At 38.0% G+C, this 19174-nt stretch overlaps 1 protein-coding gene across 3 annotated transcripts in view; it reads right to left on the bottom strand.

Moving 5' to 3' along the window:
• Positions 1 to 1506: 1506 nt before the first annotated feature.
• Positions 1507 to 19174, bottom strand: part of LOC309668061 (uncharacterized protein) — a 49008-nt gene continuing 31340 nt past the window's right edge. For all 3 annotated transcript variants that reach the window (XM_082477289.1, XM_082477288.1, XM_082477290.1), the window contains one exon: positions 1507 to 18228. In XM_082477289.1, the coding sequence (XP_082333415.1) occupies positions 18163 to 18228 (66 nt within the window). In that variant the 3' untranslated portion in view covers positions 1507 to 18162. The remainder of the gene's footprint in view (positions 18229 to 19174) is intronic.

The following is a 19174-nucleotide window of genomic DNA, read 5'->3' as shown; positions in this document are numbered from 1 at the left end:
AGGGAACCCTCTTGCACTGCTAGTGGGGATGTAAATTGATACAGCCATTATGGAAAACAGTATGGAGGTGCCTTAAAAAACTAAAAATAGAACTACCATACGACTCAGCAATCCCACTACTGGGCATATACCCTGAGAAAACCATAATTCAAAAAGAGTCATGTACCACAATGTTCGTTGAAGCTCTATTTACAATAGCCAGGACATAGAAGCAACCTAAGTGCCCATCAACAGATGAATGGATAAAGAAGATGTGGCACATATATACAATGGAATATTACTCAGCCATAAAAATAAACGAAGTTGAGTTATTTGTAGGGAGGTGGATGGACCTAGAGTCTGTCATACAGAGTGAAGTAAGTCAGAAAGAGAAAAACAAATACTGTATGCTAACACATATATATGGAATCTAAATAAAATGGTCATAAAGAACTTAGGGGCAAGACAGGAATAAAGACGCAGACCTACTAGAGAATGGACTTGAGGACATGGGGAGGGGGAAGGGTAAGCTGGAACAAAGTGAGAGAGTGGCATGGACATATATACACTACCAAATGTAAAATAGATAGCTAGTGGGAAGCAGCCGCATAGCACAGGGATATCAGCTCGGTGCTTTGTGACCACCTAGAGGGGTGGGATAGGGAGGGTGGGAGGGAGGGAGATGCAAGAAGGAAAAAAAAAATAGTGGTGCTGGGAAAATTGGACAGCTCCATGTAAAAAAATGAGATTAGGACATTCTGTAACACTGTATACAAAAAATAAAAAAAACTCAAAATGGAATAGACCTAAATGTAAGATTGGAAACTGTAAAACTCCTAGAAGAAGACATGTATGGGGGTACTCTTTTACATAGAGCATAGCAATAGTTTTTTTGGATCTGTCTGCTAAAGCAACGGAAATAAAAGCAAAGATAAACAAATGATATGACCCATAAGGAGTTAATATCCAAAATACATAAACAGCTCATATAACTCAACATCAAAAAAATAAACAACCTGATTGAAAAATGGGCAGAAGACCTGAATAGACATTTTTCCAAAGAAGATATACAGATGGCCAACAGGTACATGAAAAGATGCTCAGCACCACTAATCATCAGAAAAATGCAACTTAAAACCACAATGAGATATCACCTCGCACCTGTCAAATGGCTATCATTAAAAAGTCTACAAAAAACGTTGGCCAGGGTGTGGAGAAAAGGAGATCCTGGTATACTTTTGGTGAAAATGTAAATTGGTGCAGCCACTATGGAAAACAGTATGACAGTTTCTCAAGAAAACAAAAATAGAACTACCATATGATCCAGCTATCCCACTACTAGGTATATATCCAAGAAAATGAAAATATGGATTAGTAAATATACATGCACCCCAGTGTTCATAGCAGCATTATTTACAAAAGCCAAGATATGGAACAACCCAAGTTTCCATCAACAGATGAATGGATAAAGAAGATGTGATAGATGATAGATAGATAGATAGATAGATAGATAGATAGATAGATAGATAGATAGATAGATAGATAGAGACACACACAATGGAATACTACTCAGCCATAGAAAAGAATGAAATTTTGCCATTTGCAACAATGTGGAAGGACCTGAAGGGTATTATGCTTAGTGAAATAACTCAGAGAAAGACAAATAATCTATGTTATCACTTACATGTGGAATCTAAAAAATAAAACAAATGAATGAATATAACAAAACTGTAGCAGCCTCACAGATATAGATAACATACTAGTGAGCACCAGTGGGGAGAGGGAAGGGGGGAAGGAGCAATACAGGGCTAGGTGTTAAGAAATACAAACTACTGTGTATAAAATAAATAAGTTATAGTTCCTCCTGAAGGGGTATAGATAACAGTTGGATATATAGCTCTGAGTTCTTCTACAGAAACTAAGACACCCCCCCACCCAGGTGGAGGATGGTGATTATGTGCTGACCACAAGCTTGTAGACCCCAGACTGGTTGAAACCAGAAGGTTGAGATTCCAGAGATATCACCCTGTTACCTCACTACCAACATATCAGAAGGATGTCACATACCCTGCAAATTTCACATTTAAAAACTCTTCCAGGAAAAGCATCAGAGAGTCCAAGCCTTTTGAGCAGGAGCCACCTGTTCTCCTTGCTTGGCCCTTGCAATAAACTTTCTCTGCTCTAAACTCCAGTGTTTGGTTTGTTTGGCCTGACTGTGTGTCAGGCACAGTAACTTGAACAACGCTGACACTTCCATCCTTGTTTTCTCCCCCTCTGCTCCAGAAGGCATTCAATGAATTTTTACAAACATGCGCATTTCCCCCTCTATCAAGAATTGGGGGTCATATGTTAAAATAATAAACCTTTGTTTTATCTTTTGATAATGTTATCCCAATACATATTTTGCTAGAAGAAGAAAGAGGCTGTGTGGAAAACTCTTAAGAGTTCAAATAGTGCCCAGATACTTTAGCTTTGGAAACCCTGTGGCAAAATGTACCACAAGATGACAGAGACATGCAGCTTAAATTGAATTACACCACTCTGTAATTAGTGAAGTTCCCAGCCAAGCAGCAGTTGCACATTCCTTGGAATTTTTCTGGCCAGTGAAAGACAATGTACCTCAGAGGAAGAGTGTGGTGTCTAAAGAGAATCTGCAGAAGCATTTTGGGAAAGTGATTTAATTATTGCTTGACCACTTTTCAAATTCTGCTATGGATTTAGATTTTCAAAATCAGGCTATTGTTTTGCTCATACAGAAAGACTTCTGATTTCCTAGGAATGAGCTTGTTGTAAAAGGAGCTCTTCCTTGCTTTCAGTTTCAATCTGAATTATGTTTATAGGAAATATCATTTCAAGTGGCCTTGAGTGACATAAGATATTATTTTTCTAGCTGGAAAACTTGTTATGCTAGAACATTTAAAAACTTAATGACTGTTCACCGTAAACTTACCCAATATTATATGTCAACTATATCTCACTAAAGCTGGGGGGGGAAAAGCTATGACTGGAAGCGTGTGCAGTTTGGAGGGAGCAAGGGGAAGAACATTATATCTCAGAGTTCCAGCACCTCTCATTATCACTTTTCAAGAGCAAGTCTATGGCACTTAGCATTCTAACTCTCTTACAAACAGACTGTTAATTTTAGAAAACCCCAGATTGGTCTATCTGTAGGGCTGATGGCATAGCCTGGTAGCATTTTTAGCAGTCTCCAATTCATTTTCACCCAGAAGTCATGGCGAGGTTTTTAAAACACAAAGTAAGTCAGGGCACTTTTCTGCACAAAATTCTTAGAAGCACGCATTCTCCATATGGAGGTTATAGGATCCTACATCATCCAGCTCCTGCCTGCCCCTCTCCTCCTCACATGTTATCTCAGCTTCAGCATATGGACCTTCCTTCAGGTACCAGACACACCCAACTCTTCTCCAATCAGGAATTTTGTACACAAACTCTCCTTCTGTCTAGAATTTACTTCTCTCATTTCTTTCCTAATTGTGCTCTTACTAAAAATTCATCTGAACCCTCATTGTATCAGGGAAGGATTGCTGACTGACTAACCTAAACTGGGTCTCCTTTCGATACTTACTAATGGCACCCTTTGCACTGCTTATCAGAAAGTCAGATATTATATTTGTTTGTATAACTTGTTTTAATGTCTTCTTTATGAACTAAAAAAGTGCATGAGCAGGGACCACAGTTGTTATACTAACCACAGAATGCTCAATGCCGTCCCAATACCTCCCACCGTGCCCAGCACATGGTCAGTGGTCAATACATATTTACTGAGTGACTGAATGCAGTCACATTTAAAAGTGCCCACTTCGATGTCAGTCAGGACTATGTACGACTTTTGCTCTCTGCAGTGTAACCTTGTTAAAAAATATGGAAAATCCATCAGTAATATGCAAAACATAAATTGATGAAGGTGAGTCTTGCAAGTATTTGTTGCTCTTGTCATATCATCATTATCATCGTCCCCATCACTATCTGCATAAGGTTTGCCTTTGATGGTTCTGTGACTCAAAAGAAACCACTTTCTCTAAGAGATAAATGTATTTCTCAAAGCAAGGAACTTTAGGGATTTTACTTAGACTTGTTTTCTACTAATAGTGAGAGTTTCAGATTTTATTCTAGGCCCAGTTATTTACTTAATATCATTCTTAATTTTTAAAAAAAGGACAAGATATTGAAAAAAATTAATAAAATAGGGCACACTTCCTTACCCATTAATAAAGCAACAAAAAACAGAGACCTGAGGAAGTACGGGTTTAGTGAATGGATTGAATCATGTTAGTTTTACATGCTACACAGAGAGTCAGGCAATTTAAACATATTTTAAGGCAAAGAAGACATCTTCTGTAGACATTTTTAAGTGGCCCCTTCCTCCATTCTTTTATTCAGCACTTATGACCATTCAAACTCTGGAGCACCTATTATGAGATTGGGATGTATTTGCATGAAGATACTTTTAATTATTCCAGCTCAGTATCTCCCAAAGGTGCTGATTTTGCCCCTGTGTGACATTTGGCAATGTCTGGAGACATATTTGCTTCTCATAACTGGTTAGTCTTCTTCTCAGGAAATTTCCCTTGACTGAACAGGAACTACTTTGCCCAAAGTGGATGGCCCACAGACAATGCCTGACATGGGGTGCAAATGCCCAGCCCTTTCCTTCAAGGAGAGATCAACTCTGGTGCTCTTTGTGTTACAGAGATCCCATGGGACCAACTTGAAGCCAGTTTCCACCTGAGACTGCAGCCTTTTTCATTCTTACTTTCTTGCCCCCTCCTGCTTCCCTCAGACCCCTTCTACTGAAAGCACTCTCGCAATAAGTCACTTGCATAAAACTACGTCTCTCAGTCTCTGCTTCTAGGCAATCTGACCTAAGGTTTACAAATCCTGCTTTGTGGTTTAGTATATGTAAACTTCATGAAAAGTTCCAAGTGTGTTTTCAAAGAATGAGTGTTCTGCAGTTGTTGGGTGCAGGTGCTACATTAACACATTAAGCCAAGTTTGTTCATCATGTTTTTAAAGCATTTTTTAAATTTACTGACATTTTTGGTGTTTCATTTTTTGAATTACTGAGATCTGTTAAAATCATTTTTATACTCATGATATGGAAATTAAAAGCTTTCTCTGTTCTTTAATTACAAGTGAAAATATTCATACTTAAATTATCAAACTCAAAGTTATTCACTTTTACCCTCCTCCAAAATAATTCAAAGACTTTAGAACACTCGAACTGTATCTGCACCCTTTCTGAATGTTTTAATCTTAATTCTATCTTCTTATTTTTTAATCCCAGCATACAGTATGATGTTTAGTGTTGTCAATATTTATTGATTGTTTCACATATCAACTGCTGTGTTGCATCTTCATTTGCTTTTATACTTCAGGCTTCCTATTTTGGATCTCTATACTTTTGCCTAAAGTAATATATTACAACTTCCATTAGAGTTGATCTGCTCCCACCGAAATATATGACAGTTCTAGTTGCTCCACAAACTCACCAATATTGAGTAGTCTTCTCAGTTTTAGCCATTCTGATGGGTATGTAGTGCTGGCTAATTGTGGTTTAATTTGAATAAATATGTTGAATGTTTGATCTTGTTCTTATTGGCCATTTATATATCTTCTTTTGTGAAGTGTCTGTTCAAGACTTTTGCCCATGTCTTAAATTAATAGATTTTATTTTTTAGAGCTATTTTAGGTTTTCAGGAAAGTTGAGTAGGAATACAGAGAGTTCCCACATAGCCTCTCCCCCAAGGACAAAGAGGCCCTCCTTCAACAAACATTAGTGATGCTCCCTCTGAGTTCTCCTCTCTTCTCAACTAGGACTTGATCTTTGTCCCTGTTCTTGGCTAGCCTAGCCCAACTTTAATAAGAATCCCGCTAGGTTAGTTTATCAAGATTTCCCCACTCCTGATATCTGATCAAACTCCTTATCACCCACTCTTGATGCTATGGACTGAATGCTTGTGTTCCCCCAAGACAGAATTTGGTATCAAGAAGTAAGGTGCTAAAGTTTAGCAAATACCTACAAATGTGGAAGCAGCTTTGGAGCTAGGTAAGGGATAGAGGCTGGAAAAGTTTTGAAGTAGATGCAAGAAAAAGCCAATATTGCCATGAAGAGAACTAGAAAGGTGATTCTGGTGAGAACTCAGATAGAAATGAGGAACATGCTATTCAAATCTGGAGGAAAGATAATCTTTTTTATAAAGTGACAAAGAACCTCCCAAATGTGTTCATTTTCTAATATGTGGTAGAAGGTAGATGAAACTGGATATTTAGCTGAGGGGATTTCTAAGAAAATTCTTGAGAGAGAGGCTTGGTTCCTTCTAACTGCTCATAGTAAAATGTGAGAAGAGAGAAAGTAATGAAGATGCAATTGTTAAGGAAGAGGAACCAGAATGCAAAGATTTGGAAAATTCTCAGGCTGACCATATTACAAAAAATAAGAAAATGTGTTCAGTAGATAATAGTAAGGATGTGGTGGCAGACAGACCATTTGATAAGAAAATCACTGTGTGTGAACCATGAATTTAATTAGCCATCTCAACAAAAGGCAAAGATAGAGATGAGACAATACCCCCGAAAGGCTGCCAGCTGGAACTACAGGAAAAAGAGAAAACGGGATGAAAGGAAGAAAGACTGTTGGACTTCTTAGACTCAAGAGAACTGGACCATAGAGCCATTCTTCTGCTAATATGTGCTATTCTTTAAGACAAGGGAAGAAGAACCCCAAATGCAATTCAGAGATCATCAGGGCTGCCACTTCTACCACAAGCACAGAGTGCATGGACATGTTGGGTAGGGGTACGGGGCTGCATTTATTTTGATTTCAAAGGGTGGGGGAAATGCCCAGCAGAGAAATTTATAGCAACATGACTTCCAACCCACAGAGCCACAGGCACCTGACCCCTACCAGGCAGAACCTCAACCACACAACCCTCACCAGGCAGAATTGTGGAGGTTGATTAATGCCCCAGTGAGTCCTGGGGCAGGACTCTGCCCCAATAAATATAGAAGGCAGAACATTGAGAAAAAGAGGATTATTCTTGTGCCTTAAGATCTAGTAGAGCTTGCCTTGCTAGGATTTAGGTTTGCTTGGGACATTCTCACCTTCCTTCTTTCTTTCCTATTTTTCCCTTTTGGGATGGAATGTGTATCCGTATGCTATTTGTCCATGCCCCACCATTGTATTTGGGAAATATATAACTTATCTGGTTTAACGGGTTCACAGTTAGAGAATTTTGCCTCAGGATGATTTTTACCTCAAATTCCTACACATATCTGATTTAGATGATACTTTGATAAGACTTTGCACTTTAGATTTTAGAGTTGATGATGGAATGTGTTAAGACTTTTGAGACTGTTGGGATAGAATGAATATACTTTGCATGTGTAAAGGACATGAATTTGGAGGGGTCAGGGATGGAACGCTCTGGACTTCATGTTTGTGTCCCTCCAGAATTCACATGTTAAAGCCTAAATTCCCAGTGTAATAGTATTTGGAGGTGGGGTTTTTGGGAAGTAATTAGATCATAGGGTGTAATCTTCATGAATGGAATTATGCCCTAATAAAAAGAATGAAACGTGGGATCTCTCTCTACTTTCTGACACATAGGGATACAATGAGAAAACAGGTATCTACAAACTACGAATTAGGCTTCCACCAGACACAGGATCTGTCAGCACCTTGATCCTGGACTTCCCAGCCTCCAGACTGTGAGAGAGTAATTTCTGTTGTTTAAGCCACCCAATCTATAGTATTTTTGTTATAGCACCCCAAACTGACTAAGTTTCTTAGTGTTTAAGTCCTTGGCCTATCCTAACAAGAATCCTATTAAGCCAGTTTAGCAAGAATTTCCCTACCTTTGTCTTTTAGTAATTTTCCATCCACTGACTCCCTAACTCTGCTTCTCAGCTATATATGCCCAGCTGGCTTTGCTGTATTTGGAACTGAGCTCAATCTTTTTTCTCTATTGCAACAGCCTTGACTCCTATTGCAATAACCTTGAATAAAGTCTTTCTTACCATTTTAACAAGTGTTGGTGTAATGTTTCTATTACAGTCTTGTGCTGCATCTCATATAAGATCAGATTCATCATTGTACACCCAAAACTATCACCTTGTGCTCCAGGTATAAACCTGTTAATACTATGTCTTCATTCCTGACTGATTGATAGAGGATCCATTAGTGAGTTTGACTCCGGATCCAGTGCTCCAGATGTTAGCACAGTAAGAACAGATTTTTGATTCTTAACCGTCCGTGTATGGTCTTCAAAGTGCATTAGAATCCCAGACTTCTATGATCTAGGACATGAGAGCTTCTCAGTTGACTGAAAACCCCCCTTCTTGAATCCCTGCTGACTACTTTTATCTTAGAGAAAGCCTGGAGCAAAAAGGTTCCAAGATCAGTCCTTCAGACCCTGAGACCCTTCTTGGACTTCCCAAAACACAGTCCCCTACACCCCATCCTCCAGTGCCTCCATACTCCCCTCTCCACTCTCCATTTTCCTTCCCTTCTCAAAATGCTCTCCTGCTTTTCAGTATACCTCAACAATAAATGTATTGGATTTTCACCTTCTGTAGATGATGCTCAAGCCACTCCCAATCAGGACCAAACTGAGAAGTAACATTTAAACTTTGAGCTTTGATCAAATTCCATGACTAAAGATTTCCCCAAGTCCCAAAAGGCAAGAGAGAAATTTACTGAACAATTGATGGGGTGTTGGGTGCTTACTCTCTGAGACTCCCTTAACATATTAAATTATCCACTTATTTGTGGAGATGCCTTTCTCTGGTTTACGAAAGCTAAATGGACAATGATCTTGGAAGACCTTAAGGGACCTCAAACCACTGCTGAGTCCAGTCAGAGAGTAAGGAAATTAAAAAAAATTTTAGAAGCCATTCCAAGTTTTATGCTCTTAAAATTGATTGGACATGTATTCAAAATTGTAAACAACTAAAGGATGAAACTGTGCTAAATTATCACCAGCAATTAGACACTACTTGGAAAGAGCAGTGAAAGCTTGAACTTACCATATAGCCTTCGCTTTAGCCACAGTTTTCTAAATGTTCTAAGACTTAAGCTTCATGACACTACCAAAAAAAGTTTATGTTTAAAATGCTGAGATGTATGAACTTCAGACAGTATCTCAGCACTGTGAGAGTTATATTTCTAAAAAATAAATAAATAAATAAGAAAAATTTAAACAAAGACAGGACCCCCAAAACCAGCCTCCGTTGACCAGGATACTTGCTAGTATTACAAAGAAAAAGTCCATCGGGTTTGGGAATGTCCATTCCTCATAAAGAAAGAAAAGACCCAAGTAACCTCTTCACAGGAGGAATACTAACTCAGGTCTGAGGAAGCAGACATTCCATACCCTGAATTCCCAATAAATTCACAAGATAGTATTACCCTGTGAGTTGAAGGGCGTCCTACCATATTTCTTATCAATATTTCTGTGATACATTTCACCCTGAACACTCCTTCATCCCCCAGCCACTTCAAATTCATCAAACATTGCCAACGGTGGGCTCTGACAATTTGCCTCCCAGTCCCTCATTATCTTTATAGGATCCCTTCAGGCCTAACACAATGTTCTTCTTAGACAAACTACCCCAATAATTTCATGAACTGGGGTGTTAAACTTTATTATGACCCTGAAGGACTTCTTTCACAAGTCCCCTATTCATTTCCCTCACACCTATTTCCTCTAATGGCTTTGCCTGACTTCCCAAAGTTTTTCTGTCCTCTTCAACCTAATACCTATCTTACTGAGGACTTAAGTAAATTAGTGGAAGTATTTCTCCTGTTTGTAGACAAGGAATTCCACTAATATCTGGCATTTATGAGGTGCAGAACTCCATAATAAAGTGCTATAACATGTACAGGTAGATCTCTACATGCCCCTCCTTAAGATTCCCCAACATAATTTAACATCAGAGGTACCTGAGGGGCTCTGCCCAATAATTCAGGGACTACTAGATAAGGCACTTCCTTTTCCTACTTCTAGCCCATGCAACACTTCCATTCTGGCTGTTAAGAAGCCAAATGGAAAGGGGTACTGGTTATTCCAATACCTGAGAAGTAACATTTAAACTTTGATAGTATTTCGAGGTGGGGTTTTTTGGAAGTAATTAGATCATAGGGTGGAATCTTCATGAATGGAATTATGCCCTAATACAAAGAATGAAAGGTGGGATCTCTCTCTATCTATCTATTAATAGATTCCCCTTCAAATTGTTTCCCTTCCTACATACTTCAACCTTCAATCCACCGTTGTCAGACTTTCCCCTTCCCACTCTAGCCCTTAAACTCTCTACTGTCACTTGAGCTTTAGGATTCCTTCCTCCAGCTGGGGCTCTTGAGAAATGCAGGAACCCCAAAAACAACTAAAAGAGGCTGAAAAGACTAATTGAAATAGAATGGATATTTAAACACCCAGACAGCTTCTTGGTGTCTTCTTAGTCCCTCTTCCAAAATTTAGTTTATGGTCTCCATAAGATTACATATCACAGCAAAAGAAAAAACTTACAAGTGTCCTTCAACAACTTTCACTGCATTTCACAAAATTTGGTAAGTTGGATTTTCATTTCATTTAATACATTTTAAATTTTCTCTTGACACTTGTTTGACCTATGTATAATGTTGAAGTGTGCTGTTTAATATCCAGATATCTTTTCAGATATCTTTCTGTTATTGGATTCTAGTTTAATTCCACTGTGGTTTGAGACATACATTGTAACATTTCTTTTCTTTTAAATTTGTTAAAGCCCATAATGCGGTCTATCTTGGTGAATGTTGCATGTGAGCTTGAGAAGAATGTGTCTTCCACTGTTTTTTGGTATTCTATAAATGTCAATTACATCCTGTGGGTTCAAAAGACAAAAATCAATCAATGTAATATACCACATTAATAGAATAAAGAAAAAAGTGATCATCCAATTGGTGCACAAAAATCTTTGACAAAATTTATGAACATTTCTAGAAGAAAAAACAACCTAGGAATAGAAGAAAACTTCCTCAATATAATAAAAATTATGTATGAAAAATCCACAGCTACATAAAACTCAATGGTGAAAGAATGAAACATTTTCCCCTAAGATAAGGAACAAGAAAAGAATGCCCACTTTTGCAAACTCTATTTAACATAGTTTTGGGAGTCCTAGCCAGTGCAATAAAACAAGAAGAAAAGGGATTCAAAATTGAAAAGAAAAGAAGTAAAATTCATCTGTTAAGAGATGACATAATCTTACTGTAGAAAATCGTTAAGATTTTACCAAAAAAGCATTAGAAAAAATATACAAATTCAGAAAAGTTTGAGGATACAAAATGAACACTCAAAAATTAGTTGCACTTTTACACACTAACATGAAATTCAAAAAAATTAAGAAAGCAATCTCATTTAAAATAGAATCAAAAAGAACAAAGTACTTAAAAATAAATTGAACCAAGAAGGTAAAAAACTTTTCACTGAGAACTACAAACATTGCTCAAAGACATTAAATAAGACATAAATAAATGAAAAGACAGCCATGTTCATCAGCTGGAAGCTTAAATATTGTTAAGAGATCAGTACTACCCAGCACCATCTGCAGATTCCATGCAATCCCTATCAAAATCACAATGATTTTTTTTGCAGAAAAAAAAAAAAAACCTCATCCTAAAATTCATAGGGAATTTTGATTGTCCAAAATAGACAAAGAAAAAAAATCTTGAAAAAGAAGAACAAAATTGAAGAGATCACACTTCCTGATTTAAAATCTTACTACAAAGCCACTGTAATCAAAACAGTTATAGCAACAAGAGAAAAGCAAAAAATAATATACAAAGAAATACCCATAAGGTTGTCAGCTGATTTTTCAAGGGAAAAACTTCAGGCCAGAAGGGAGTAGCACAATATATTTAATGTGATGAAAGGGGAAAACCTACAACAAAGAATACACCACCCAGCAAGGCTCTCATTCAAATTTGATGAAGAAATCAAAAGTTTTACACACAAGCAAAGGGTAAGAGAATTCAGAACCACCAAATCAGCTTTACAACAAATCCTAAAGGAACTTCTCTAAGCAGAAAAGAAAAGGCCACAACTAGAATCAAGAAAATTATGAATGGGAAAGCTCACCAGTAAAGACAAACATAAAATAAAGGTAGGACTCTCACCACTATTATTCAACATAGTTTTGGAAGTTTTAGCCATGGCAATCAGAGAAGAAAAAGAAATAAAAGGAATCCAATTCAGAAAAGAAGAAGTAAAACTGTCACTGTTTGCAGATGACATGATACTACACATAGAGAATCCTAAAGATGCCACCAGAAAACTACTAGAGCTAATCAATGAATTTGGTAAAGTTGCAGGATACAAAATTAATGCACAAAAATCTCTTGCATTTCTATACACTAACAACAAAAGATCAGAAAGAGAAATTAAGGAAACACTCCCATTTATCACTGCAACAAAAAGAATAAAATACCTAGGAATAAACCTACCTAAGGAGATAGAAGACCTGTATGCAGAAAACTATAAGACACTGATGAAAGAAATTAAAGATGATACAAACAGATGGAGAGATATACCATGTCCTTGGATTGGAAGAATCAATATTGTCAAAATGAGTATACTTCCCAAGGCAATCTACAGATTCAGTACAATCCCCATCAAATTACCAATTGCATTTTTCACAGAACTAGAACAAAAAAATTTTTGATTTGTATGGAGATACAAAAGACCCCAAATAGCCAGAGCAATCTTGAGAAAGAAGAAAAGAGATGGAAGAATTGGGCGCCCTGACTTCAGACTATACCATGAAGCTACAATAATCAAAACAGTATGGTACTGGTGCAAAAACAGAAATATAGACCAATGGAACCGGATAGAAAGCCCAGAAATAAACTCACACACCAGGGCTTCCCTGGTGGCGCAGTGGTTGAGAATCTGCCTGCCAATGCAGGGGACACGGGTTCGAGCCCTGGTCTGGGAAGATCCCACATGCCGTGGAGCAACTAGGCCCGTGAGCCATGATTACTGAGCCTGTGTGTCTGGAGCCTGTGCTCCTCAACAAGAGAGGCCCAATAATGAGAGGCCCGCACACCGTGATGAAGAGTGGCCCCCACTTGCCGCAACTAGAGAAAGCCCTCACACAGAAAAGAAGATCCAACACAGCCATAAATAAATAAATAAATAAATAAATAAACCCAAAAGTTTAAAAAAACAAAACAAAACAAAAAACCAAAAAAACTTAAGCATACAAGCCAGTACTTGTTTAATGTTTTTAAAAAAAACCTCACACACCTATGGTTAATTAATATATGACAAGAGAGGACAGAACATACAATAGAGAAAAGACAGTCTCTTCAATAAGTGGTGCTGGGAAAACTGAACAGCTACGTGTAAAAGAATGAAATTAGAACATTCTCTAACACCATACACAAAAATAAACTCAAAATGTATCAAAGACCTAAATGTAAAGCTGGGTACTATAAAGCTCTTAGAGGAAAACATAGGCAGAACACTGTTTGACATAAATCACAGCAATATCTTTTTGGATCCACCTCCTAGAGTAATAAAAATAAAAACAAAAATAAACAAATGTGACCTAATTAAACTTAAAAGCCTTTACACAGCAAAGAAAACCATAAACAAAATGAAAAGACAACCCATAGAATGGGAGAAAATATTTGCAAATGAAGTGACCCATAAGGAATTAATTTCCAAAATATTCTGAGATTAATTTCCAAAATAGCTCATGCAGCTCTATGTCAAAAAAACAAACAACCCAATCAAAAAAAAAAAAAAAATGGGCAGGAGATCTAAACAGACAGTTCTCCAGAGAAGACATACAAGTGGCCAAAAAGCACATGAAAAAGATGCTCAACATCACTAATTATTAGAGAAATGTAAATTAAAACTACAGTGAGGTATCACCTCACACCAGTCAGAATGGCCATCATCAAAAACAACCAGTAAATGCTGGAGAGGGTGTGGAGAAAAGGGAACCCTCCTACACTGTTGGTGGGAATGTAAATTTGTACAACCATTGTGGAGAACAGTATGGAGGTTCTTTAACAAACTAAAAATAGAACTACCACATGATCCAGCAATTCCACTTCTGGACATATATCCGCAGAAAACCATAATTCAAAAAGATACATGCACCCCAATGTTCATTAGAGCACTATTTACAATAGCCAAGACATGGAAGCAACCTAAATGTCCATGTACAGAGGAATGGATAAAGAAGATGTGTTACATGTATACAATCAAATATTACTCAGCCATAACAAAGATCGAAATAATGTCATTTGCAGCAGCATGGGTGGATCTTGAGATTATCACACTAAGTGAAGTAAATCAGGCAGAGAAAGACAAATATCACTCATACGGGGAATCTAACTTTTAAAAATGATACAAATGAACTTAGTTACAAAACAGAAACAGACTTAACAGATATCGAAAAACAAACTTATGTTTACCAAAGGGGAAACGTGGGGGAGAGGGATAAATCAGGAGCTTGTGATTAACATACACACACTACAATACCTAAGGTAGATAACCAACAAGGACCTACTGTATTGTACAGGGAACTCTACTCAATATTCTATGATAACCTATATGAGAAAAGAATCTGAAAAAAAATGAATATATGTATATGTATAACTGAATCTTTTTGCTGTACACCTGAAACTAACACAGCATTGTAAGTCAACTGTACTCCAATAAAATTTAAAAAACAAATGGATATATGTGGGGCCGAATCAAGACAATGGAACAGAAGGACAAGAGCTTACCTCCTCCCACAAATATTTACATCATAAATATATCTACATGCAGAACAATTCTCACAGAAAACCTGCTGAATGCTGGCAGAATATCTCATAAAAACAAAATTGCAAAACAGATCACCATGTAACCAGGTGGGACAAAAAGGAAAAAAGGAATGGGGACAGGACATGTACCCCTGAGAGGGAGCTGTGAAAGAAGAAAGATTTCCTCACCCTTGGAAGCCTCCTCACCAGCACGGAGATCAACTGGGACAGAAAGGGAGCTTCAGAGGCTCAGAAGAGAGTGCAGCAGCCAATTTGTGGCAGGCAGAATAGATAGAGACCAGCACAGAGGGTCCATGCCACCTCACTGCATTCCCCAGCCCAGATGTGCATCTGTGGGTGTTTGCTGGAGCTGGGTGCTGAAACTTGAGCTTCAGAGGACAAACCCAAGAGAGGACTGCAGTTGACTTTTCGGAGACAGCCTAAAGGGGCCGGAGTGTGTTCCAGGGGGCAACGTGAGGAGCCTGGGTCCACCACTGAAACCCCACTGTTAACATGTGTGCTTGAAGGGAGGGTGTTTCCTGCCACAGCAGCTACCTCATTCTCACCATACTTAGGAAGCAGGGCTAAAATCTGAGCACTCTCCCCGGGGCTGTGCAATCCATGAATTTGTGTATCACCTGCAGCTTTGTAAAATAAGTGCCTTTGGGACATCCAAGTGGTTGCTGGTACTTCCCTGGCTGCAGCGGTTCTGGCTGAAGGCTCTGAGGATGTGTGCACATGGAGGCTGGGCCAGGGCCTGGGCTGACTCACGGCAGGTCCAGGTGCAAGACTACAGCAGTCCCATGCCTGACCTCAGCAGTTCTGCACCAACAGATCTGCTCTAGTGGCTTTGTGAGCACAGCACCTGAGGAACACCCAGCCTGATTGTTTGAATATCCACAGTTGAGGTGCAGCCAAGGGTGGTGGCCAAAACAGTGTGCTTTGTGAACCCGAGCAATGGGTGACAGGCAACACCACACAGGGCACTTCTCGCTGGGCAGTTCCTGCAGTATAATACTCAGTGGCTCCTCTCCCAGCAGGAGCACTCCAGTCCCAACTACCTCACACCACAGTTCAGAAATGGATCTGGAGGTATCTATTCCAACAACTGTGGAGCTGACCCTGCCCCCGACAGGGCTGTGACAACCACAGAGCAAAGAGGAGTCACCACTCAACAACCAGTGCAGGCTCTGGTCATCACGACAACAACAGCCCCTATCAAGGGGAGAATAGCCAGTACACACGGAGGAAAGATGTGGCAGGTATCCATACAAAAAAATAGCCCTCGCACCTAAAATATTAGACTCACACAGACTACACAGGGGCGCTCCCACATAAAAACAGCACTTCAACACCACAGTAGGTTACCATTTCTCCTAAACTCATGGAGTCAGAGAAATATAAGTAAAATGAAGAAGGAGAGTCTCATTCAGTCTACCAGATCACCAGTTCAAAAAGGAGGTAATGAAAATACTGAAGGAATGAAGAAAGGCTTTACATAGAAAGGCAGTTTACTGTAAAACGGAACTAGGAACTGTAAAGAGGAGCCAACAGAAATTAGAAGACTCATTTGCAGAGACAAAACCTGAGCTAAAGACAATAAATAGCAAACTGCGTAACGCGGAAGAATGAATAAGTGATCTGGAAGACAGAATAATGGAAATTACCCAGATTAGAACAGCAGACAGAAAGACAAATGAGGAAAAATGAAAGCAATTATAAGATCATATAAAGGGTTCCAATCTACACATACTAGGGATCTCAGAGGAGAAGAGAGAAGGGGATCAAAAACGTATGTGAAGACATTACAGCTGAAAACTTCCCAAACCTAAAGAAGGAAACAGATATCCAGGTACAGGAACCACAGAGGGTCCCAAACAAGATGAACCCAAACAGACCTACACAAAGATATATTATAATTAAAATGGCAAAAAGTTAAAGAGAGGATTCTAAAGGCAGCAAGAGAAAAACAAAGAGTTAATTGCAAGGGAACTCCAGTAAGTCTATGAGCTGATTTCTCTACAGAAACCTTGCAGGCCAGAAGGGAGTTGAAAGATATATTCAAAGTCCTGAAGGGGAAAAACCTGCAACCTAGGATACTCTACCCAGCAAGATTATCATTTAGAACAGAAGGAAAGATAATTTCTCAGACAAGTGAAAACTAAAAGAATACAGAAATACTAAACCTATCCTAAAAGAAATTGAAAGGTCTTCTCTAAATAGAAAAGAAGTATCTATAGGAAAAAGAACATCACAATTGGAAAGTAAATATCTTAAATAAGTCAGTACACAGATTTTTAAAAAATCAAAAAATTTCTGTGAAAGAAGTGATAACCACAATGAATAGCAAAATGATAAATATGAAGATGTAAAAGAGGACATCAAAGTCATAAAATGTGTGTCTGAGTTTTATGTCACTTAAAAATAAATTTGATGTTCCAAGTTTATTTTACAATTATCTGACATTTACTGTTTTTATCAAGATTTTTTAATGTTTAAGTCTAAAATCAAGCTGTAATTTTCTTTGTGCAGGATTTGTAAGTGATCTAGTCACCCTCTTATTCTACATGACTGTCCAGTTGTCTGACAACACTTTATATACAGTTTATATTTTCCAACTGATCTGAAATAACACTGTTCACATACAGTTGATTAGGTGTATTTTTGGTTCTATTTTTAGACTATGTAGCATGTTCTTATTCTTTGTTTTCTTATTTCTGCCTCAGTGATACATTGTTCTATTTATTGCAGTTCTATAAACTTCATTGTACCCCTTCTGAATTGTCACGGCTTTTTAATTTGTTTGATCAGCTCCATTTAAAATTTACAGTCAGCCTTTGTGAAATTTTAACTCAAAACACATAAAATTTACAGGTGAAGTAAAAGATAATTGTTTTATATAAGAAATTAGTCCTTTCCTCTCAAGAAATCAGTATACATATTCATTTGTATAATTATTTATATGTGACTTTCAGAAGCATTATTTAATAAGTATATTCTAATGTTGCTTTTTTTCAAGATATTACAAATTTGATCTTCTCTTTGTCTTCTACTCAGTTGTTTCCATTTCCATTTAAATTAACTATCCAGCAACATTAATTCTATACTTTGTGTCCCAGGCATTGATGTCCTATAGTAGATAATTTTGCTATTTTTATATTAAAATTTTGATGAAAAAAGAAAAAGTGCATACATAAATAAAAATAATCCAGATCACAAAGCTGTTATAAAAACCTTTAATATTACCAGAATTTAAACAAGAAAAAAACTGGGTAATTAGTGACCACACATGTTTTATCTTCTCCCAAATCTGAGACCAAAACAAAAGGCCGTGAAGTATTTTCTTTGTCACTGTCTTCCTGTGTCTATGAAGTGCAGTCATTTTCAGTATTTTGCTCATAACCCTTGTCATTATCATTGCTCCCTGTGACCTAAAAATGTATGATGTGTTAGTAAACTGAAAACTTTTCAAAGTTTCAATATTTCAAAAACAAGGTTTTCCATTAACAATTTATAAAATCATCTGTGATTTCTTTTAAAAAGCTCTTTCTGAATAGATCATGAGAAGATATTATTTTCATCAAGAATATCTCCTGGTTTAGGCTCGGAAGGTGAGAGGAAGCATAACACAACCTTACTCATACTCACTCATCACTAGGGGTTTCCTAGAGTGCTAACAAGGCATAAGGACAATTGTTATAAGATATTCCAGCCAAATTTATGCTCTTTGGGTGGGAGCCCTCCCTGTGAATGGTACGAATTCTCACCCACATATTAAAAATACCCAGAACTCCTAAGCTAAGTTCCAGGTGGAAGAAGAGAGAACTGCCCCTCTACTGAAGGCTGTTCTGAAGGTCATCCTCACCTGCAGACAACTGCAGCCAGATTAGGAGCTGTCAGTTGCCAATATTTCTAAGTCTGTGCATATTTGACAGTTTTAGGTCAGCACGGATCTGTCTTAGGGTCTTTGGGGGTAGTAGGATTCCTGAAAATTGGCAGGAAGCTTGGTAAACTGAACCAATTCCTGCTTCTATTGATATTAGATACAATTGGTTACAAATCCACTTGAAAACCCTGGGAACCCCATTTAATACTGGCCCCATGAGACCATGCAGGAATACCTCAAAACAGCAGCACAAGCCCTGGGAAAGTTATTTATATTCTGTAAATGCTTGGAGGTACAAAGACCCTTCAGAAACTCATTGTGAAGAGAACTCAAGTGCCTGGATACAAGCCATTAAAATCTCAGGGCTTCTAGTGAATCTAAAGCAGTAAAAGACCGTGGTGCTTCTCTCTATGACTGCTTTAATTTTCACTCATCCCTTCCTGAGGTTCCAGGGCTTTGTTCCACAGTCACTGCCCAGACCCAGACCAGGT

The sequence above is a fragment of the Balaenoptera physalus genome (genome assembly GCF_965194825.1).
Source record: "Balaenoptera physalus genome assembly, chromosome: 1".
Classification (NCBI taxonomy): domain Eukaryota; kingdom Metazoa; phylum Chordata; class Mammalia; order Artiodactyla; family Balaenopteridae; genus Balaenoptera; species Balaenoptera physalus.
This window is presented reverse-complemented; position numbering and strand designations above follow the sequence as displayed.